The sequence below is a fragment of the Takifugu rubripes genome, chromosome 15 (assembly GCF_901000725.2).
Source record: "Takifugu rubripes chromosome 15, fTakRub1.2, whole genome shotgun sequence".
Lineage (NCBI taxonomy): Eukaryota > Metazoa > Chordata > Actinopteri > Tetraodontiformes > Tetraodontidae > Takifugu > Takifugu rubripes.
The window spans coordinates 2,609,268-2,632,626 of NC_042299.1; the positions used below are offsets into that span (position 1 = coordinate 2,609,268).

A 23,359-nucleotide genomic window follows, 5' to 3' on the forward strand; every position below is an offset into this window, starting at 1 on the left:
AGACTGTTGACATTTGATAAGAAACTGTGGAAATAATAGGAGTGATGCACAATGGGGTTGATGCTTCCTGCCTCCAGAAGCTGCAGAGAAAATATATATTAGCACATATTCATAAAACCACATCGGAATAGTGCCTGTTGCTTTCTTTATAACTATGTTTTTATTGGGTTTTCTGTTTTATAGTAGTAAGTGAGAGGAATTGGAGGACATGTGCAGAATATTTAAATAAATAAGACAAATTAGTGTGTCAAACACTTTAACATCTGTGGCGATTATGATTATAGTTTCTTTTCAATTGAATTTATTACATGTATTTATAAAAAACAAAAGCAAATATCGACAAATCCACGTTTGGAAAAAAGAGTCGGAAGAAGTAAAAATGTTTATATAATTATATGGATATAAAAATGTCTAATAAATATCCATTATCCATAAGCTACATAAATGTCTATTTTAATTTGGGGCCGTCCTGTTGAGAATAGGCTTTAAAAAAGGATGGGTTCAGGTGTGTGTGTGTGAGAGAAAGAGAGAGAGAGAGAGAGAGAGAGAGAGAGAGAGAATGCTGACAGTAGAATAACAGCGGTGTTATTTGAAAGTGGTTTTTCTCCGTGGTTCTGTGACTCTGGAACCTCTGACCCATCCCTTCAGCTGCTAGTTAGCATTAGCTAGTGAACCGGGAGTGAGCAGAGCTTGGAGGCTGGATGAGCCATGACAACATCATCTTCGTCACACAAATAGAAGTCAGAGTCTACTTAGCCAAAGAAAAACACACAGTCCTGCTTCTATTCATATTCTGGGTGTTATCACACTGGGAGGACATACTGTATCTCCCAGTTTAATAGTTCTAATCTGAATAACAAAGCAGTGTCTGTGTGGGATGAGCACATTTGGAAGTGGGGGCTGCGTGCTGTCAGAACAGTAACACATTTCCATCCCACACTGAAAGGCTGCCGCAGCTTTCCTCCTGTTTCAGACTTCTGGGTGTCGTATTAAATCACTCTGCTGTGCAAACATTCGCTCATTATATATTCATGTTGGTAATTCGTCAAGTGACCCTGATGGTTCAGATGTTTTGGGTCTTTTTTCTTTCCTCAACTCTTAAACTAGTTTTCTCTTGACTTTGTGTTCCAAGGCTCCTTTTTAATAAATCATTTTTAGGAATAAACTTGAGACGGTATTAATGTCTGCCATCTTTATATGCACGCTCTGGTTTGTTTACGTTTCCATCCTCATGGCGCCGCCGCCCTTATTCTGCGACGCAGATGGTTGTCAGCTTTGTCACCTATTTCAAGAATTAAGTGGGTTAATTTTTCCACTTCTTGGCTTGAATTAGGTTGCTGCTCCTGCCTAAAGCGCAGGCTCCGGCTCCGGCTCCGGCGGCAGACTGTGGGGGCACCGAGCGCCTCCAGGAAGGTTTATTCTCCCAACAAAAGAGAAAATGTCAGTGTTAATGAACTAGTCTGGGAACAGGTTTGAAAATAATCTGAGTAATTAGAATAAGATGTGTCCCAGCAGGACCGCTGTCTTCGGTGGGAAACAAACCTCTTCTCTGTTGTCTCACTGCGGCTGATTTAAAAGTCAAGAGCATTTTCAAGTGTTTGGTGATTCTACACATCTTTTCCAAACAGGCCCATGTAAGCATGTGGTTAGGAGCTTCCTGAGGCCAGCTGTCTGGTGGTGGCGGTGGGGTGCACATCGCCGTCCCTGTGACCTTTCATCAGCTCTCAGCCCGTGCAGGTAAACACTTGAGAGCTTGTCGGAGTTGTTTTGTGCCGATACACCTAAACTCACGCTAAAGTGAAGCAGCGATACTTCACCATGATCATTTCCATCGTCTGCTCTCGTAAGAAAAAGCCTTTAAATGCAACAATCGAAGAAAAAGCCCAACTTTAAAGTGACATCTGGGAAGGAAGACAACCGTTTATAGTATTTTACAGGGGCTTAAACCCATCTCCTGCTATTTAATAAAACACATCTTAATTTCTCTTATTTTCACTTCGCAGCTTTTCACCTTGCACGTGAAAAAATGTTCCCTCTGCATCAGCCTGAAGCAACAACGTGGAGACATCTGAACCCGATCCGGAGAGGGTGTGATGTCATACCCGCCCATCAGCAGGAGGGTCCCCCTACATGAGCCTGGTCCTGCTCAAGGTTTCTTCCTGTTAAAGGGGAGTTTTTCCTTGCCACTGTTGCTTGTTTGGGGTCAGGCCCTGGGATTCTGGAAAGCACCTAGAAACTATTTTGATTGTAAAAGACGCTAAATAAAGATTGATTGATTTGATTGGTTGATATCCTCCTCATGAGACTGACAGAAACAGGAAATATTCTGGAACGGGTCTCTGGCAACACATAAGGAAAGCAAACTATATATTTTCAAAGCATCCCCGCTCTCTTCTGCAGCCAGAGATGCATCCTGACCTCATCAGCCATTCCACATGATGCTAATATTTAAAAAATCCCCAGGTGACAGAGGAGCGTACAATTCCCAAGTCTGTGCCGCCTCAGCGTGATGATAATTAATAACGACCCACCGGAGAGGCACCCATGCTCATCATCTCAGCTCCACCCTTGTGGCGTGTGACAAAGCCAGGACGCGCGCGGCGGCTGCGCGTGTGCGATGAACGGAAACGTAACGTGAACTGGGAATTTACGTTGCATTCAAGCTTCATCAGGTGTGCGACTGGCTTTATAATATTTGAGTGTGAATGCAGCGGAGAGTGGCTGCAAACTCTTATTGGAGCTTAAGCTGGGAACATTTTAGGAAAAGCTCAGGAGAGAGCACAACCCATTAGCTGGTACTGTAGGGAGCACAGAGTCTGAACAGTTCATTAAGGCTCTCCCTCCTACAGGGGGACGTGTGGAAATTGGCCCAGAACAGATGATGGTGGGGAGAGATGAAACCACTCACAAGACAGCAGACTAAAATAACTTATAGTTCTTTAACATCTGACGGATGCACTGGAAAACCACTTGGAATGATGACATTTAAAACTGTGTCCCACAGGACAGTTTTAAATGCCACAGTATGTTCCCGCACTGCTTCCTGCTCCTTTAATATGTCAGACTCTGACTTCAGAGAATTTACAATTCTACGTCTTCATTTTTTAAGTCCATCTAAAAATGGATCGAAGATTTCTGTGGCACTGATGCATTTCGATGCTTTTAAATTCGACAAACGAAAAGCTCGTTGTGTTTCCACGGGTTGTGGAAAGACGATTAAAGAGAGATGACTCTGATTACTCCTGTCCTGTGACTGGAACCATGTTCACCTGTATGGATAAGTGAGTGTCATCAGGTCTCCTGAGAGTCCACATATGACAGTCACCTGTGGCATCTCTCCCGTCTCCACGGACACGCTGTCATCCCTGCGGGCTCACAACAGTGATACCTGTCAGGCAGCCTGTCGGGAATGCTCACGTGGAACAGAGACATAAATCCTGAGCAAATGTGCAGGATTGGAGATAGAAATCCTTCGGACTCAGCTTTGCAAATGTGAATGGGACTAAAACCACATTGTTGCAGGACCGTCAGTCAATTGTAGGGTAAAGCAGATCTACCTCCAGGATCTAATGCACGTTTAAAACACACACACACACACATAAAACAGGGGGAAATTTTGTGTATTTGAAGACATGGATAGACACACAATCCTGCCTATGGTTGAGTAAGCCTTAAAAGTTTGATGATGATTCTGACTGCGCCACAACAAAAGAGCTCCAAAAGAAATTATTCATGGAAATAAAGACGTTGCAGATTTCTGCTCTAATACATTCTTCCATCTAAAATAGGGTTAAAAATTTGTGGTCATTATTGCAGTTTGACCAGCTTCTCATCGGCCAAAGTCCTTTTTAAACCTGGCTGCAGTCGGCATTTGAGAACATTTTGAGGAGCAACAGATTCAGCATTAAGAGCTGGTATTTTAGAATCTGCCGTTTTATTATTATTATTATTCGTATTATTATTATTATTATTATTGAAGAGCGCTAACACTGATAACCATGGAGACGAGAACCCCAAAGGGCCGAGGTCATTCCAGAAGTTGAGGAACAATGTGGAGAACAGAAGTTTTCCTTGGGAAGCATCATCAGGGTGAGGAGCGCAGTCTCAGGGTGAGATAGAGGAGGGCAAATCCAATTGAATTCCTCAGGTCTCCCAGATTTTCTTTTTACTGCCAAAGCAACCCCCCCCCCCCCCACCCCCCACCGACAAGATTTCAAGATGAGACAGCTTCTTTTAATCCACCATTTTGCTCGCTCTTGTTGTTTCCAGCCAGCTTCTTATGAGATCACGTACGTCATGACACCAGACATGCCCCACCCCCATCTGTAGCTTAAGCAGGGGAGTTTTTTCAATGGGGTAGAAACCCCCCACACGGAGGTTAAAAAAAATAAAAATCAGCCATTAAACCGTCCCACCGCTGATTTAGACTCTTGTCCTTCAAGCCAGTGATCAAACTAACCCACCAAAAAAGAGGAAACCTAACTGGAAAACATGGAAGAGGACACACAGGAGGAGGGAAGGATGGTGGTTGTGAGGCTGTTTTAAAGGTAAAATAAAAGACTGTGGTAAAAATGCTGCAGGCAGCGCAAACGTGCTTGTTCTTATTTACTCCTGCCCCCTTCCCTCCTCAGCCAGCTCACTTCTTTATTGGCTGCATTCCATTCCACCGCACATTTCACGCAGTCCTGACTCGGCACTCGTCGGCGTTCCGCATACACGCGAAGATTTTTGGTTGCAAATATTGAACAAGTTTAACATTTAAGATTGTCGTAACAGCCGATTAGCGCACCTCAGACCACGGAATTGTCTTACAGGACATAAGATAATCGGGCGTTAGCTCCTCTTTGTCAAAAATCAGGACAAAAATGGCGTGTAAACTTCTTAACAGTGAGCGTGAACACTGACGTGGTGATCAGTCAAGGCCACACGTGTAAAGGTCCATTTGCCACACTAGCAAAACGATTTAAAAGAGCTGAGAATAAACCGAAGAAGCCAGATGAACGACGCAGCATCACGCCGTCCCTTTGAATCCCAGCTACAAGATGGAGTCACGCTCAGCTGGTGACCCACATACTCAAAAACAGGAAAAATCCATTCACACAGGAAGCAGCGGCACCTCCTCTCTCACGTTCCCACATCTTGACAGAATAGGAACGCTCCCACTTCATATATATGGAATTAAATGTCTTATGAAACAACACTAAACTTAATGACTGCTGCACTTTATTCCACTATGGATAATTGACAATTACAAATCAAAGTTGACAGCAGACAAAACGCTGCAAAAGGAGCCTGAAAACCGCCGTTTGAACAAAACTGGACGGGCTTTTTAGATTGAAAAGCTTGATTTCCAAGTTTGTGTGCTAAAGACTTGTGTGGAAACTAGTAAAGACCTAATTTATTTGGCTCCCTGACCGCTGGATTCCAACATGTTTGGATCTGACAGACCTTCATCTCAGCAGAGGTTTGGAGAAAGATTTTGGACTAATGAGCAGCTTCATTTCAGCTGAACTCCTGAACATTAATGCACAAACGGTCATCGAGAAGATTCCAATGATGCTAAAATATAACTCTGGGTTGGTGTTATTCAATCAGTATTTAATTCATACTCTATTACTCCGGGTTGAAATGGGTGCAGAAATGAAAGCTGGGGTGGACAACAAAGGCTGACGCACACGTAGAAATATGCGCTTTCATAAAGTCATTCTGAGAAGGAGCAAGGGCAGATGGAAATCCACCCTCATCATACTGCTGGATGATTTAGTAGTAAATGAATATTTGACTGACACGAGGCTCTAATGAATATGGTCATTAACATATTCATGAGTGACTGGCTCTTCACGTGAAAGCCAGCGGTACCTTTCAAAAGCCCGTGTTTGGATCTAGCAGCCGACTCTGTCCTCCTGTTTCTAGTTCCCTCTCACATCTGCCTTTCTTCCATCCACGTCCAGCAGATGCGCGCCAGATAAGCCGCGTGTAAGCGTGAACTCCATTAGGTGTCCCACAACAGTTGATTAATTAATGCCCCGGCGAATGGCTGTGTGGATCCTCTGGTGTCGTCTCCTGTGTGTCGGTCCTTTCCTCGTGCGTCTGCTTGTCTGCTCAGGTTTACTTCGGACCGCCTGCGGCCATGATGCCTCCCCGTCTCCCGACTGAGAGCGGAACACTCACGTTCTTCCATCTTTAGAGATGGATCACAACAACTCCATGGAATGTGTTGTTTATTCCACCTGGACTCTCCTCGTCCTTGTGCTTATCTTTTACGTGATTGTCTCACACACACACACACACTCACACACACACACACACACACAAGCACCACCCCTTGTTTTGCATCATTTGTTCTGAATACGTGACCTTTACTGAACAATGATCAATCAGTCGGGCTTTAAGCTTATTAGACTCCTTCAAATTCAAACCAGCGAGTGGATGTAAAGGCGCTCATGGCTGAAGATGTAAGTCAGGCAGGGGAACACATTTAAGCATTATATATTTATTCCTTGGTAATTCTGCACTTTTGCTAACACACTAAACTGACACGCAGAGCAAAAGCTCCGAGCTTTCAACCGACTCTTCCGTTCAAAATGAGCCGGGAGGCCAATTTATGTGCCGCAGATTGTTTTCTATGTATTTTCCTTCCCATATTTTTCTGCAATTTTCTTTTCCAGTGGACCGTTTTGTGGGGGACATATTTTTATTCACTCCAATATAAATATATATCTGCTGTGCAAGTATTGAACCGGCTAGTTTGGTTTAAAATAACAGTAAATAACAGTGGATGTTTCAAAAGCACGTTTGTATCAAATATTTCTGTGCAGGTGAACAATCTAGAGAAATTTCCACAACAAAGGCAACGCATACTAGCAATGACAGAGCTTTCCATTAACAGTGTGTAGCGGGGTGGTGAAGAATCGGGTAATATGAATGAAGTGTGTGTCGTTTGGAGGACATGTTAGCTAATTTGCAGTTCGCTGTGGAGTATTTTAATAAAACCCCTCTAAGTGTGCCAAATTGTCTTTTAGCAGTTGAAAAAAGCCTGAATCGGAAATAATAAGACAGCTGAAGTTAGGGAGGAACTGGACGATGTTGCTCCAGGACCAAGAGCTTCTTCGCTTCATTGAACTCAGGTACTGTTGACCCCACTCGCACCCAGACTCGGGGGTCAACCTGACTGCTCCAAAGAGCTGACGGTAAATATCCATCAGACTCATTAACGTAGAACTAAAGCCCTTGTCCGACTGTGTCGGAGCACCAAATATCTGTTTATTTTCTGTGTGCAGGGCAGTAAACGAAGAACTGACCGGTGGAAGGTCTTTGACCTGCTGTTGATGTGAAGCCTCCTTAGAGAGTTATTTCGGGGCCACCAGAAGAGTGGCGACAGTCAGTCGCAGCTCCGTCTAATTAGCTGCAGAACTCGATGGATACAAAAAAAAAAAAAAAATAGTGGGAACAAACTGAATCAGCAGTAGAAGTTTGTCTCAGACCCGTTGGGGGATGATGGCGAGATGAATGATCTAGGAAACACGTTCGTAGCGATCAATATGCCACCATAAATATCAATGATTCCTAAAACCTTTTGAAGTGGCAAAGACTCAGTCCAGCTGGACATGGGGGGGGGGGGGGGGGGGAATGGGGTTCCTACGGGGAGCTGCTGCATTATTGATTATTTACCTGTTCCAAACAGATGCAGTTGCATCTGGAGCTACTGGAAGTTCTACCAGAGAGCAGCTAAAGTCTAACAAGTGGTCAAACAGGTTGACAATCTGTTGGGCTTCTCCGCAACAATATGTTCAAACAGGCTCCTTTCTCTCTTTTTAACTAAAGAGATCGGACAAGCTTTTGTAGAACTGTAGATCCGATCCAAACAGATCTAGACTAAAAATCCAAGGGAAACAAACTGATCATAGTCAATCGCTGCAACAAATCCTGGCCAGAGTCCTCAAGCTGCGGGAAAAGGCCGGATACGGAACCATCAGATCAGAATGTGGAAATCTGTGTTTATTTGGGGCTGTTGAACTAGAGAACGATGAAAAATATCAAGTTGTTGTTGAGAAGGGCACCATGAAAGGAATTTTATTCTCTGCATTCTCACTCTGAAGCAGATATTCTATTAAGGTTTTAGGGCACTGGAACCGAGTAGGTTGAGGGTTATTTTCTGTTATAAGAAACGTCCTCTGTGCCTCAAATAGATATCGGGCGTCTGTCCTCGGATGTCTGTAATTTCTTGGATTTTGATGCTGAAAAATAACATATTTATATATTAGGAGACACACACACACACACACACACGCGTGCAGGCATGCATGCATTTATCATGTTTATCAGTTGTGTCTGTTTCAGATGCAGCAGTTTTCAGCAGAACGTTAACTGAAAACCCTTTTTACAGCCACCGCGTCCAGCTCTTCCAGGAGGATATTGAGACGGGCCCGAGCCAGATAGGAGATGTAATCCCCCCAGTGTGTCGCCTGAGCTCTTCACTCTGTCTCGTAGGCTGAGCCCAGCCACCCCGTGGAGGAACCGGAGCGCTGTGGTGTCGGATTCGGTATGTTCCTCGCAGGGCCCTCTAAGATGAGCGTTCCTGAAGCTCCCACCCTGGAGCCAGGATAGGGGAACGGGTTTGAGACGACCTGAGCGAGGCTCAGCCCAAAACAGGAAGAAGAATCTGTTCTGCGGTGAAGCCACAGCTCACAGGAGGATCTCTCTGTGCGGCTGTCTGAAGAGGACAATATGCTAATTTAGTACGACTGTAAATACCATTTCACAACCCTCAAATTAAGAGTAAATGTTCCTCAAAATAATGCTACTCAAGCATTATATAAATATGAGGGACACTTTGGAGGAGAGCAGCCTTTGCTATCTTTGGCCAAACGAATCCTCCATATCAGACCTTCCTAAGAACAAATCCGCTACTCCCAGCTTCGCTAATCTTCCCTTTATCCCACCGTGCCCTTCTGTTCTTCTTTTCATTGTTCCATTAGTCTCGTTCATTTGCTGCGTTCAGACCCTTTCCCATTCCGCAATCCTTTTTACATTTCCAGAGTTCTCCGCACTTCTTTCTCACAGCTTTCCTGTCTTGCGTGGGCGGTGGGGTGAAACAGAAAGTTGTGGGAGCCCTCCAGGTCCCCTGCAAAGGAGCTACTTTTGCCACCTCCACCAGCCAAATAGCACCCCACACTCCCACGCTGTGATTTGGGAGGAGCAATTGGACAATGCATTTAAAGAGAATGCTCGCTAAGAGGCTCCCCAGAAGAGCACAGACCAGAGGAGATCTTTCCTCTGATGTTACACGCTTTGCTTCCTCTAAGAGCGCTGCGTTTGGGTCTGGGTGGCTCACATTTGGTGAATGGCTCCCAGTGCCAAAGTGATCCCTCTGCAGACAAATCTGATGGCTGCTATTGCAAACCGTGGAGCCCAGAAGTGTCCAACATTTCAGTTTTTAATGTTGGTGCCAATGGTTAAAGCAGTCTTTAAGGGAAGACTGTGTTCCTTTCAGCCTCTGGGCATGCTCTATACATATTAATACTCTGGATGCTGTCTGCCACAGTGCTGCTGCTGTGTAAACTAAACGCTGAAAAGAAGCCCTTCCTCAGCACTTAAAATGGGTCACACACCGTATTGTGTTTTTCCATTTTGGTAGGATTCAATCCCTGGTTGCTGCGAGACTCAGTGTGATCTTCACCAAAGTGCTAAACGACACACACAACTGCAAGATTCCACTGCGGCCTCAAACTTTCTTGAGGGATTCGAGCGTCCATCGAAACTGCGATACATTATGCATTTGTCCTCTTGTGTGTAGTTTTGCGGCTGCTCGAGATGAGGAGAAGGTCATTTCTTCACACTGGGAAACCTGATTCGGAATCACTACTGCGGCTCCAGGGAGGCTGCACTGTAACTGATGCTGCTGCAATGTGACCTCAGTGAGGAGCTGCAAAGAATTAAAAAAAACCAACCAAAAACCTCCTTTCCCGCAGCAGCAGCATCGTTCCAGTTAAAGTTATATAACTTCAGTGTAAGACAAAGTCATCCGTCATGAAGAATCTTTGTAGTAAAGTGTCAGCGGGAACAAAAGTGCCACCCTGGAGTGATTTCGCTGACTGTGTTAACTACATTCAGAAATGCTGTTTCAGTCCGACCGAGTAGGACAGAAGGACAATCTTCGCCTCGCAACTTGACAAAGTGGTTAACACTGAGTGGCAAAAGCATTCCCAACACCAGTGGCACCTCAGCAGGCACATCAGAGAGCCACCAGGATCATTTATGAGAGCTTCTTTGCTGTTGCTGCAGTTTTCTAACGAGCCTGGAAGGTCCAAAGCAACGATCAACCCGAAACATTGCTGGAATCAGTGGAGGCCTTCAGTGACGTCCAACCTCAATAAATACACCTCGTAATAGCATCAATGCGGCACCAGAAATTATACAGAATCACACTTACAAAATACATCACTTTAATATAGGCGAGTCCAGCAACACTTCATTTCCGGAGCATTTAAAATCAGTCATTCACTGTTGAGTTTAGGTAACGAAGATCCCCTAAATTGTTCAAAAATAAAAGTTGATTTGAAGAGATTAATCAACCAAGTTTTAATAAGTTCACCGATATGCGAGATGAAACAAGTTGCACATTGTAGCCATTTCATATAGGACACCAACAAGACGATACAGAAACAAAATGACAAGAATTATATTAAAAATAAAAGGAAATTAAAGAGAACCTGACAACACAAGCTATCTGAAATCTGATTGGATAAAATGCAATGGATGTAATATGACATCAAGAGATGGGGAATAACTTTATTTACACATTATTATTATATTCTATATATTTACGGTCAGCAGAAAAGGCCTCGGTTCGAATACAAAACTGGTAGAAATGGTGGAAAAACAACCACAATGTAATGCCGTAAACTATCAGTCGGTACAAATGCTACCAGATTAACATTTGGAGATGTTACATAAAGCTGTCCACACTGACGGCTTTGGAATTTTTAAATTGCTGCTGAAGTCTCCCCAAATCTTCCTTTTAAAGGGAAAACAGGACCTGAATATGCATGAGGAAGAGAAATGTTTTAATCATTACAGGAGTGTTGTATGAAACACGGCTGAGTCTCCCAGCCAGTGAATTCTTTATTGGGTGGCAATCAGGCACCAATTAGTCTGACCCAGTTTGGTATGCGAGAAGTAAGAGTAGCAGCAGCGTTTCCTTATTTTGTATTCCCGATTTTGTCCTTTTTGCGGTAACAAAGGCATTTGGGTTTCCCCTCAACGTTGTGTTGTTGTAGGGACACTTGAGAAACTGCAGTCTTGTCAATGACAGCGTGACGTCACGTTGCTCCGGGACCAGCGGGGCCATGAGAAACTGGCTTGTTTTGTTTTGTGGCAAAGCTATTCATTAGCATTTAGGCTAAGCTTGCGTCATTCAAAATGCAATATTTCAAGAATCCACATGTAGGAAAAGGGAAGAGAGCAGCAAAGACTGTTGCCAAGAGCCCTGAATGAAAGAATGAACGTGGAAACACGTGTCCGAAACAATTTACTCGCACTGAAAGCTATTAAAATAAAGTGAGACCTATATCACTGTTGCAGATTGTTGGGATTGAGAGAGGAAGGATTCCTGGGTGGGGGCTTTTTTGTTGTGATGTGGGTATGTTCTCTGCATCTGCACAGGTTTCCTCCTGTTTTGGAGAACAGAGACATTGTCTCCACCTGAGATGATCAAATCCTTTGTGTCACAGACTGAAGTTCACAGCTTCTGTGGAATCAGCTTTTATTATTCTGCTGACAGTCTTTCAGGCTTCGCTCCCCTAAATAAAGAGTTGCATGTCTTTTTATTTCCCTCGCATCTTCTGACGCTTCGAAAACAACAAAAACAACGCGCCGAGTTTCTTAACAACCCCGCACAAGCTGAAACGGCTGTTGGAGGAAGTCGAGTCCTCATTCAAAGTGCTGGCTGCACATTGAACAAACACTTTTCCCCTCCCCTCATATCCGTGTTTCATCATAATTGCCGGGAACTTGTGTGTTCTGGCTACCATGGCAACTAAAACTCTGGAGGTTAACATCATATTAGATGCTTTAGAAAGAAAATCAAGTTTAATTATAGTAAAAGTTATTATCAGCGTCTTCTGTTCAGACAGGTGTTCGACTTCTTGGTACTTCCATGGTTGTCTGTGCTCAACAGTGACAGGTTCTGTCAGTAACCCAGGGGCCACAGAGGTCATAACATCTCATTACTGAGGAGCAGAAGAGGAAGAAGATCTTTTCATACTTGAATAAATGCCTACACCTGCCTAGACGTATATACTACTTTAATGGCTATTGCTATTCAAGTTTGAATATTATTTCTCATCATTGGAAAAACTAACATAACAACGTCCAAAGTTGAATGAAAGCATGATGTAAAAAGCACACGTTGCAGAGTCCAACATATGGGGGAAGTAAATGATTAATTTAGCAAAAGTAACGTGACGTATGGCGCCTGAAAGCGACTGCACAGCATTTATTACATCTGTATTTAATTTTGAAAGGCAGGCGCAAGCTGCTCGTGCACAGATGGCGGCCGTTATTCAGGTGAGGAGGGTAGTGGGGGAGAAATGCAGAAACGCGCAGAGAATGTGTTTATCGTTGCATTAGCGCATCCGGCTCAGAACCACGGGACAAAATGTCGCTCGTTGTGACTGGAGGAGGGAAAATTGGATCCAATCCCATTTCTGACATATAGAGCGCGATGATGGAAAAGTTAAGAAGAAACAATTGTCCAAAGTGATACACGGTAAACAGAGTATTTCTATTTTCCTCATCTGATGGGCAGCTCTCTTCCTCCCAGCTCTGCAGGATTATTAAAGACCTGGAAGAAGAACTGCTCCAACAAGCTTCCACCTGACGTCAGCATAAGAGCCACAGCCTGGTCCAAGGCTTGGTCCCAGCACCAAAAGGCTGCTGCAGAATCACCAGTGGACGCATCCATCTGCATCCTGCATGTTTAGAATATTGACCTCAGAACCTTTGACCACAATGACCTCTGGGTTGGTAGATCTAATTGGCTGCTGCTTAAAAGTCTGTTTTTATAATCTCTTAGCTCATGTAAGAGACAATTATTCCTTCATTTTCTCTTTCCTGTAAATCTCCTACTCATCCTCTGAATTCTCCATGTGGCCTTTTCCTTCCCAAGTGTCACTTTCATATATTCAGATGATCTTCTCTTTTCTCACGCGTGCTCTTTTCTTGTAAACACACATTAATTATACAGACGAAAATAGAGCTTTGAGTAATTTACCTCCAAATTAAACTCAACAACAATAACAGCTCCTGAATCTAAACCATCTTTGATTCCGGAGGAGAATGAGCTAAATGAGCAAAATGTTGTCTCCAAATGGGAGGAGCTCAGTTTGACTGACGATCTGCTTCAAAAATCCTCATGTTTGGGGTTTTTACAGTTTTCATGGCAGGTTGAGACCTTTAAATAGGAGCACAGACCTGCGCTAAGTAAGGAGAAGCTTTTAGAATTGTAAGTTATTGTCATGAACATGATGCAGGGCATGAATCACTAACATCCAGCAATGACCAGCTCACGCCCAGCAGCAGAAAAACCAGTGCCATGAAAGGACTGTGAAGGCAATCTTTTATTCAATGGACTAGAACCCTGTAACAGTGGATGCTTCCAAACAGCTGCACTAAAACATGTCAGAGGACAGATAATCTCTGAATGATCACACAGCAAATAAAAGGACTTTTTCCCCCCCTACAGCCTTTTGCTGGAATAAAAGTATATTTCTCCCATTTCTGCATCATTGGCTATACTTGATGTTGTAACTTCTCTGCTTCTTTTCTACTTGGTGCATAAATATGCTCCCCCATTGTCACAGAGGGAACATTTTTAGGTGGCGCCAGACATTGTGCTCTAGTTCTCGACTAGAAAACATCAAGAAAATCACTCTGAGACTTCCTGCAGTGGAAGCACAGTCAGGATATGTAGATTTCTGCAATGATGATACTCAGATAAGCAGGTCCAGGCACCATTTATTCCCCCCTTTCATTTCAAAAATGCTTGTGTTCAACGGCAGCCTCGGTCATCTGTGGTTAATGAGCAGCACATCATTTTACTTTAAAAGACATATTTTGGTCCTCCCTACAACCTTAACTTCTTTTCAGTGGTTGACAGTGATGCAGCTGAATAATCTATGTTTATTAGGATGAAAAAGCAGGTGAAAGGGTGGTGAAACTCCGTATTCAGTAAGTATTTATGGACCGTTATTCCCATATCACTCCAATGTTTTTGTCATTAAATGTGTGAAAAAAACAACAAATGACCGAATCTGAGATTTTCAACTTGAAATCACAGAACTTGTCACTTTCTGGAAGAGGGATTAAATGTCAAATTCTTGTTTTGAAGCAGAAGGTGACTCATTGGACTGCGTCATCAGCAGCTAAATCACACTTGCTCATGTGTCTCACGGTGGGCAGAACAACAGTTGTGAGATCCGGACTAAGCTGATTAATGTTGGGGCCACAGATGACAACAGTGAACCAAGAGCCCAATGTGCCAACCTTGTGAGTCAGGGCTGACGAGCAAGTGAGGAACCTCCTCCACCTTAGAACAAATGATGGGGGGTTGTCAGGACAATCTGAATGAATGCACCAAACACGCGCTCTGCTGATGCTCACGTTTCAACTCGCAGGAATACATGCGCGGCTTCATTTGCAGTGTTTCTGCTGCTGCACTTCTTAGGCTCTAAGAATAGAACATCTCTTTGAGACTCATTAGTATTTCTTTGTCAGCACTGAGCACAATAATAGAGTGGGACCTCTACTTACAAACGTCTCTACATGCAAAATTTTCAGGTTATGAAGCGTCTCAACGGGAAAATATTTCCTCTTGTTACGAAAGAAATTTCAGGATACGAAGGTCAAAAATACGCTAGCGCTGCTACTCGCAGCTCGCGGAGTTTAGCGAGCACAAACTTGCTTGTAGCTGCTCTGCCATTGGCTATCGCCTAGCATCTTCCCGTCATCCCATTGGCTAGGAGGGACGTCAATATGTACAAGTTTGTGTGTATCCCAGCGTCGCCTTCGTTTCACTTTTATTTACTGTGGGTGTTCGTATATTTGTCCATTAGATGGCGGTGTTACCACAAGTGTTAACGTTCCTTGCTAGTAATGACGGCTAATGCAAGATTAGCCTGTAATAAAGTTCATTTTGTTCCTGGAGAAGCCTTGCACTGAATTCCTACATTTATTGTGCGGTAATCTAATTGTAACATGTATTTGTTACATGTTTTGATGCATTTTTATGATTTATAAAAAAAAAATATGTCCGAATATTTGGGGGCTTGGAACGGATTAGGGCATTCACATGGAAAACGCGTCTCTACTTATGTAAATTTTCAGGTTACGAAACAACTTCTGGAATGAATTAAGTTTTCGTAAGTAGAGGTCCTACTGCATGTAATAACTTCAATAGGAGTCTGCCTAGATGACGGTAATAGCTACTCTATGAACACTCTGGTAATATTGGGTAGTGGAGAGAAACATTTAGAATGTAAAAATACCCTAAAATAAAAAAATAAAATAAAAAAACAAGATTTCTTTAGGATATGTAGAAATGTTGCAGCTTCTCTGTTTATTCCTTTAAAGAGGCTCTTAGAGAACCTTGTAGGCTTGGTTTTAAATGAGGCAGATGGTCCTGCATGAAACATTTGTGGATCTCTAAACACTGAATACACATTGTGTGGGTTTAAGTCATCAAAATAATTTTGACTGTAAACATGTGAGAAACGATTGAAATCCGGAGACAGATTGTTGATTTTAGATAATAGTGAAGAAATTGAACCGTGATGGAGGCTGCACATTTGGCCCTATAGAGAGGCAGCTTATGACTCATGCTGCTGAAAGCAGAACAGGAAGCTTAGAGTCAACACAATTAGAACACCGAGCATGTGCACACACATATAGAGCTCATTTCCTCTCCTTCATCGGGGATCTTCCAGCACTACATCTCTGAGCAAACCGGTCTCCTGAGCGATCTCCGGTCAGCAGAATGTGCACCTCCTAGCCCCTGTGATCCACCAAGGCATCTAGCAAACAAAGCTTCAGCCAAAGGCCAAAGCCCGGTGTTACTCACCACAAAGCGTCTTGCGGCTGCGCTCACGCAGAAGCTGCAGAATTAGAGCTCAGCGGAGGTAAACTGCTGTTCTGCATGTGGGCGAATATTCATTCGAGGTGAGCGTTGAAGGTGTTCACTGTGTGGGAATGCTGACATTGGTTGCCGAGCGTAGGAGTGGCGGTTCGGCAACCTTGACATTGTGATAATTCTTTCTCGTCTACACTTCTCACCTTTGATGGATGGATAAGAAAAAGGATGAAAGGGCCCAATAGTACGCAGGGTTAGAACCTCCACAGAACGGGCGGGGGGATGGGGGGGGGGGGGGGGGACGGGGGGTTATGGGAGACAGCTGATTCATCATTTGTGTTTTGGATTGTGATTGTTCCACGGCGGTAGGCTATGCACACATTCTCTACGCCATTCCTGTCTGACTTCCAGCCTCGGCTGACCCGGTTTCTGTCAAAATGCGACTTGGTGCGTCATCCGCTGAGAACGGCGGATTTGCAACATCCCAGCGAAATCCCGCGGGTGCCGGTGTTTGATCCCAGCAAGCCCGCCACCTTATTAGTTTGCATCCAAATCCGAGTCGGTGCCTTTACCTACTCACAAATCCTGGCTTCACTCCCGCGGGTGGATTTCCAAAGCAACTACAAAAGACAACCAAATAAAGTGCAACGCCTTGCAGCCTACCTCGTGGTGAATGATACTTCCATATGATGCTGGCGTCGGGCCGACCGACGGCTTGGCACATCAGATTGACGTTGCTGCCCTCGTTGACCGTGACATCCCTGGATATGTTGGCGATCCTGGCGGGGACTAGGGAGAGAGAAAGCAAATCAAGATTGATCATTTCAGCTTAATTAAAGATGTGAGCAACGGGGCTTGCTGGTCTAGGTGATCAGACCGTTGATGAGTTTAAAAATAACCCTGGTGAAGGGACTTAATTACCATGAAATTAGCTGACAAATCTGACAATTCTTTGGCTCTTCATGGCGTTAGACATGATTGATTTTCTTCATCATGTATCTCAGCCACACTGCTCATTAGACAAGCAGCGGTCTGATTTGAAGTAAAACGTAATTGTATCTGTGTGACTGTGTGTTTGGTTTCTTGATTAAATGTATCCCCAGAAAATGTAGCTTCAAATTAGGGGTCAGCAGTTATCCTTCACTTGTAATGACTTGACATTTCAGATCATTAGTTGGTCTAAGAAGTCACACAGCAATTACGGTTATTATTTTACTGTAGTTTTACAGTTCAAGAAGACAGACGAGCATTTGAACACACGGATTTCAGGCATGATTCCAATCCAGCTCCTGCGGCCGCCGTACACGACGTCATACGTTAAGCCTAATTATGATTTATTATTTATGTGGACAGTGACTCTGAGTTGTTTTGCTAAAGCAAAAGTTAATCCTCAGACATTGACCAAAGCTTCAGAATTAGCCAATAATGATGATCTGGAGAGGTGGCGAAAACAAAGAAAAACAAGTGTCCCAATCAAATAGTCTGACATTTTCTTAATGAGGCTAAAATGATATTGGATTAAAAAAATAAATAAAAAAAACCAACCAAACGCAGCCCGTAATCCCAATCACATTAATTTCCCACGTGTGTATCGTGTTATCGCGGAACTGCAGAGGGGACCCCGCAGGGTCAATGAGCCAGTTCTCTTGGTTGGTTCAGACTTCATGAAGCTCTTCATGGAGTCAATTTTCCTAATAAAACAATTAAAAAAACAAAAACAAAAAACAGCGAGATCGATAAATGCAATGCTACATTTGTCTGTTTATTTATTTGTTGACATCTAAACAGAGAGCAAAACACGCACCTGAATAAGAGACACAGGGTGGCTAGAGTATTTTAAAAAGACTGTTAAACAGGCTAAATTACTGGTCCGATTCAGTTATTGCTTTGGTTTGGGCCTCACTTATCCTCAATGCTGACATCAAGCTAGTATATTTTATGTATGGTTTTAAAAAAAGCTCTGAATGTGAGTGTGACAACAGCTGAGGGTCCTAAAAGATTGCAGTCGTTGCTGCCAGCAGAGCGACCCAACAGGTTTTCACTTTTTTCATTGTTTAAATTTTACATTTATTAATATAAATTGCCCCTATAACTGAGGTACTTCAAAAAGTAATTGGTGTAATAACACCCAAGGGATAAATGTTATATTTTTGTAAAAGTTGATCAATCAAACCTAGAACCTATCACTTTATTGTATTAATGTATGCTGTCCATATGACCCTGACGGCAGCATGAGCATGACAATTTATTTTCTCTTGCCTTATAACATGACAATTTTAACAGATTTAATGTAATTCTAATAAGTTTAATGAGTATAATTTATTTCTACGATAACAGTAATGAACCTACTAAAACTCAATACCATGAAAAATTGTAGAAGTGCCAGGAGACCATAGGTGGAGTGGCATGGTAGTCAGCAGCCAAATGACCTTTGAATTCAACAATTTAACTAGCATGCGGGAATAATTGGCTGAACTGGGACATTACTTGAAGGGCAGTTCCAAAAAAAGACATCAAAAACACAACCTAATTCTGCCGTGGCGACATGGCAGAATTAATACCTGTCTGCAGGCATCTTTACCTCCACTTGTAACTCGCACACTATCACACTCCATGTGATTGCTGGACAAGTGACCGACTTCCGTGTCTGATCCCTGGGTTTGCTAAATCCAACAAGAGGCTAAAAGGTTTTAGGCCTGAAGCACCCTTTTGGATTCGATGTGACACAGCTTCAAGGGCAAATAATTAAATAAACGTCTCTAAGTAAGTCCCGTGTGCTTGCACGTTGCCTTTATAACTTTGCAAATTAACCGTTTAGCACATTAACTAGAATTGAACCTTCACCTTGTGAGATATTAAGTGAGGCGCAGTCACCAACAGGATCGCTGGCCATATGTTTAGTTTCTGAGAGGAGTTAGAATAAAATGTTTCAGCAGGTTTTGATTGCAAAGGTTATGCTTGGCTCTTCTGACCCAGAGCTACAAAACCGACACACCGCTCCCTTTGAAACATGCAGTCAAACAGTCCTTTTGCAGGTAAAGCAAGGGAATTTTACAAAAGGTCAATAAACCTTTGCAGATGATCCAACTCATCATTTTTTGTTGTTCACCACCAAAGTTCCATTGATGTTACACAGCCATCTGCCGCCTCCATTTCCTTTGTCCAAGCTGTAATCACCAAGAGCTGAGGACAGAGTTTCTTAAATGGTTTGATTTTTGCGGCGGGAACGGAGGAGAGCAGTGTCGGTGAGGGCCAGACCGGAGTGACTGAGTCCCGTCAGAGCGTTTCCATCATCCTTCTCTGTGGAAAATGTGCACACATGCTCTTGACCCACCCTTGACATGGCCCGACAGTTTAAACAAACACCACCTCAAAATATGGAGCCTGTCCCATTTCTTCCTGGTTTTCTTTATCTATTTTTGTGCACCGCACTAAAAATTCATGGATACCAAAATGCGCTCGTATCTGACACCGGCACCCGGAAATTCCAGCACTGGTCTGATCTAGTTCTCTCGTGGACGCCTCTCTGCAAATAAACAAATATCCCAGCTTGACAAAAGATGCTAATGTTTGTCCAATTCTCTGAAAGCAACCACGTGGAACAGGAGACAGCTGAGGGGATGGATAAAGAAAAGTGGCCTGTGCAAAGCTGCGTGCTGACAGTTGTTGTGTGGGCGATGCCGTTTCACCTAGGGTATTTGGTCCATATGCTGTTGTATATCAGCCATTGTCTTCCTGTTATGTTATGCGCAGGGATAACAGACGACCACCGCCGCTTGGATGAAAGCCTAAACGCTGAATAAGGAATCGGTCCACAGAGTTAGGGAGAAAGAGGAGGGAGATGACGATGGGAAGAGGTTTTGCTCCCCCCCTCCCTCTGCTGGATGTTGTTCTTGCATTTTTTTCATTTCTTTATTTTGACAGACAAACACTTTATTAAAATATGCCCTTTGAACTGCTTAATGATTAAATAAGGTTTATTGTGGGTATTGTTGATGAAAAAATTCAAACAATCCTCTTCAAAGAGAAAAAAAAAGGCCTTTAAGCTTAAGCTTCATCACACCAGCCACTTTAAATTCCATATTGCTAAAGCCAAGGAAGGTAAGAGGTTCTTAATAGTATTGCAGACTAAAGAAAAGTGATGTGATGAATATATATATACAGTATATATATATATTTTTTTTCTATTATAGGTTATAAAACCTCAGATCTCAGACAATCTCAATTAGAAAGATCTTTGCTTTTACATTTTTATGTAATCATCCTAAGCTTTAATTCTTTACCTTTAATTTTGTATTTAAATACACATTTATTTTGATTTTATTCTATTTCAGTTGTCTTTTTCTCCTGTCCCAAAACGTCAGCAAAATAAAATCTAGTTTGATCAACAATATATCAACAGCATATGAGTATGAACAGTAGCTGGGCAGGAGCAAAAAGGAACCTTTGAACAATTATTGTCGTTGCCGTAGACAAATTAATACTTTCCCTGTTAAGAGTCACCCCAGTCTTTTGCCCTGGCTTTAAAAAAAACATTCAACGATTCTGACTTTGTAGTAGAAATCTGACAAATGCTAGCAGGGGAAAAATGTGGCTATTCTGGAGCAATTAGACCAATGCCTCGGAAATAATGCTGTCATGATTAATTGAGGGTAAAATGCATCATGTGACGACCTGAAATAGGCTCTGTATGTTTGGTGGTTTGAACACAAACCGCTTCATTTCAGACTCACTGACCTCCAGCAGGGACGAATGAGTGAGCATCTGTGTGCGGAGCAGATGATAGCTCCTCCAACGTGACGATGCCGATGGCTAGGTGATTAAAAACAGAGCTCCCCTGACACTGTGGTTGCTGCTGGAAGTGACCGCGGGGCAGGGGAACATCACCTTCCAGGTGGGCCCAGCAGAATACACAGCAAGAACTAGTCAGGAATTAAACTGAGGAACCAGCTTTATATTGATGTCTCTTCTGTCTCTGGACGAGTCTCTAATTTAAGAGGTTGACGAGTGAGATCTTCTTCTTTTGTCATGCAAACTGCCATTAATGGGCTACATTTAGGAACATGTGATGATTCTATAGTTAGCGAAGGGCTTGGTGGCATGTGGGGGAATTTCATGCTCACTGGTATTTATTTATTTTGTAGAGATTCAGCCTGCTTTTCTCCCGTGAGAGAGCGGCGTTACACACTGTGCAGCCAGAGATCATGGCCAGAAGTTTCATTCCAGCTCCTGCAGACAAAAGGACGCTGTAATGCTAAACATTTATTCAGAGAAAACTCATTTTAGAGAAATACCGATAACACTTGGGATAGTTGTTGAGTCCCGATTCATATAAAGTGTAAATAACATGGTTTGAATTTCCCTTTTGAGTTTTCAGACTGTGGGATGTTTTGCTCGCGTTGGATTATTTCTCTGCGATACAAATACGAGGTCAGGCGCATTTCTACCCCCGCTCGGAGCAACACAAGAGGCTACTATCTCCACTCTCTTTTGCCAAGTTGGGGTTTGAATGCATTCTGCTGTCAATTGACGATATAACAGCAGAAACCTACTCCCTTTGCTAGCATAGCATTACGATGCAAGAAAAATAAAACAAGGAATAAAAGCTAATAAATTAAAGGAGAAGGAAAAAAGGGCGGTATTGGGTTTAGTGTGAACCTTTCACACATCCTGACTTCAAAACCTCTTTCTCTTGTGCCAATGTTCACGGAATCTATAATAGATGCTAACTCCTCTTTCATAAGATATAACAAGATGTCGGAAACATCAAAAGGGTGAGCGCCACTGAAGTTTCCCATCAAGCGTCTCCACACAGCACAACAGTGACAGACATCATGGTAACTTTGAATCTTCCCATCATTGTAATTGTTAATTTAGAGGTGAAGCCAACTGCAGGGATATCAAAGATCCACATATTCAGGTCCAGGAAGTATATTAAAATACTCGCAGGCAGCTCAGACTTTGTAGCAACGGAAATAAACTAGGTTACTTTCCCGGCTGTCTGGCAGACTGCACCGGCGGTGACACCTGCCTTCAAACTTGCGTTCTTTCTCAGTTCAAAGGCAGCTTTTCATATGGGACCCGTCACAGCTCGTGTTCCAGGACTCCGATCCAGCAAAATGACAGCAACGCTGAAGTGAAACCAAACAGCACATTTGATGCATAAATATATTATTTCCTGATCAGCAGGAAAAAAGAACACATGCAGGCAGAGATAAATGTGTCTTAATAGCCTCCTTTCTAGAATCTTAATTCATCTAAAGTCTTCTTATTCCAAATTTCTGTTGAACTGAGAATTATTTCCATATTCTAGTGTTTGGTTGCAGACTGTTTAGGTTTGGTAGATCAGTCTGTTCCACTGAACTAACCTGGCTAACATTACACAGCATTTTAAAAAAGCATCTAGGGTTTCGTTCCCATTGTGCACCAGCAAGCAGGAGACGAATGCAGCAGGGACTCCACCATCTTCAGCTTTCTTCCCCTCACCAGAAGCCGTGTTTAGACCCGTGTGAGGTCGCTTTCATTAATAACTTAATCAAAGAGCTGGAGGGTAAACGTAAAGCAAGATGTTTACACCGTCTGCACAGGTCCTGTCCACCGATTTGTGAGGACATGAGGACAGAACACAAGGACAGGTGTCTACAGTCAAGAAGTTCTAATATTCCTCACATTTGGGCCAGGTGTAGAGGCAGCACCAGAAAGGTTCTGTTTCTCTCTCATCTTGTCTCTGCCTTCTTCCGTCCTCTCGGTCATATTTCATTACATTTTGCTTTATATAAAAAAAATGTTTACATTTGTAAAAAAAAAGAAAGTAATCATTCTATTTATTCAACGGCTATATTGTTCAAAAAAGACTAAAACATGTTTTAGTAGGCTGTAGAAAACCTTCAGCCAGCCAAATGGTGTGATATTTGTTTAATTTTCAAGGTCCATGTTTTTTTCCAATATTATTAAAAATGCAGCACATTCTTTGTGACCTTCCCCGACCTTCAGGCATAATGTCTGTTTCCAGGAGGAAAGTTCCCTATTTGTAATGATACAGGAGCAAATCAGGTGAAGCCACGATAATACGGGCCGTTTTAAACCGTCAGGCTGGTTTTGAGCAGTTCGAAAGATAAAGAAAAAGAAAAATACATTAAAAAAAACCAAGAACAACAAATATACCCATGAAGGAAGCAGCCTTTTCTGTCATAACTGCTGAATATAAATGAAACTTTACGAGAATTCTGCAAA

General features: G+C 42.9%; 1 protein-coding gene across 2 annotated transcripts in view; it reads right to left on the reverse strand.

Annotated features, from left to right (window-relative positions):
- The window catches only part of opcml (opioid binding protein/cell adhesion molecule-like), a 158,217-nt gene that overhangs the window by 10,314 nt on the left and 124,544 nt on the right, over positions 1-23,359 (reverse strand). For both annotated transcript variants that reach the window (XM_011611034.2, XM_003970731.3), the window contains one exon: positions 16,790-16,915. In XM_011611034.2, the coding sequence (XP_011609336.2) occupies positions 16,790-16,915 (126 nt within the window). The remainder of the gene's footprint in view (positions 1-16,789; positions 16,916-23,359) is intronic.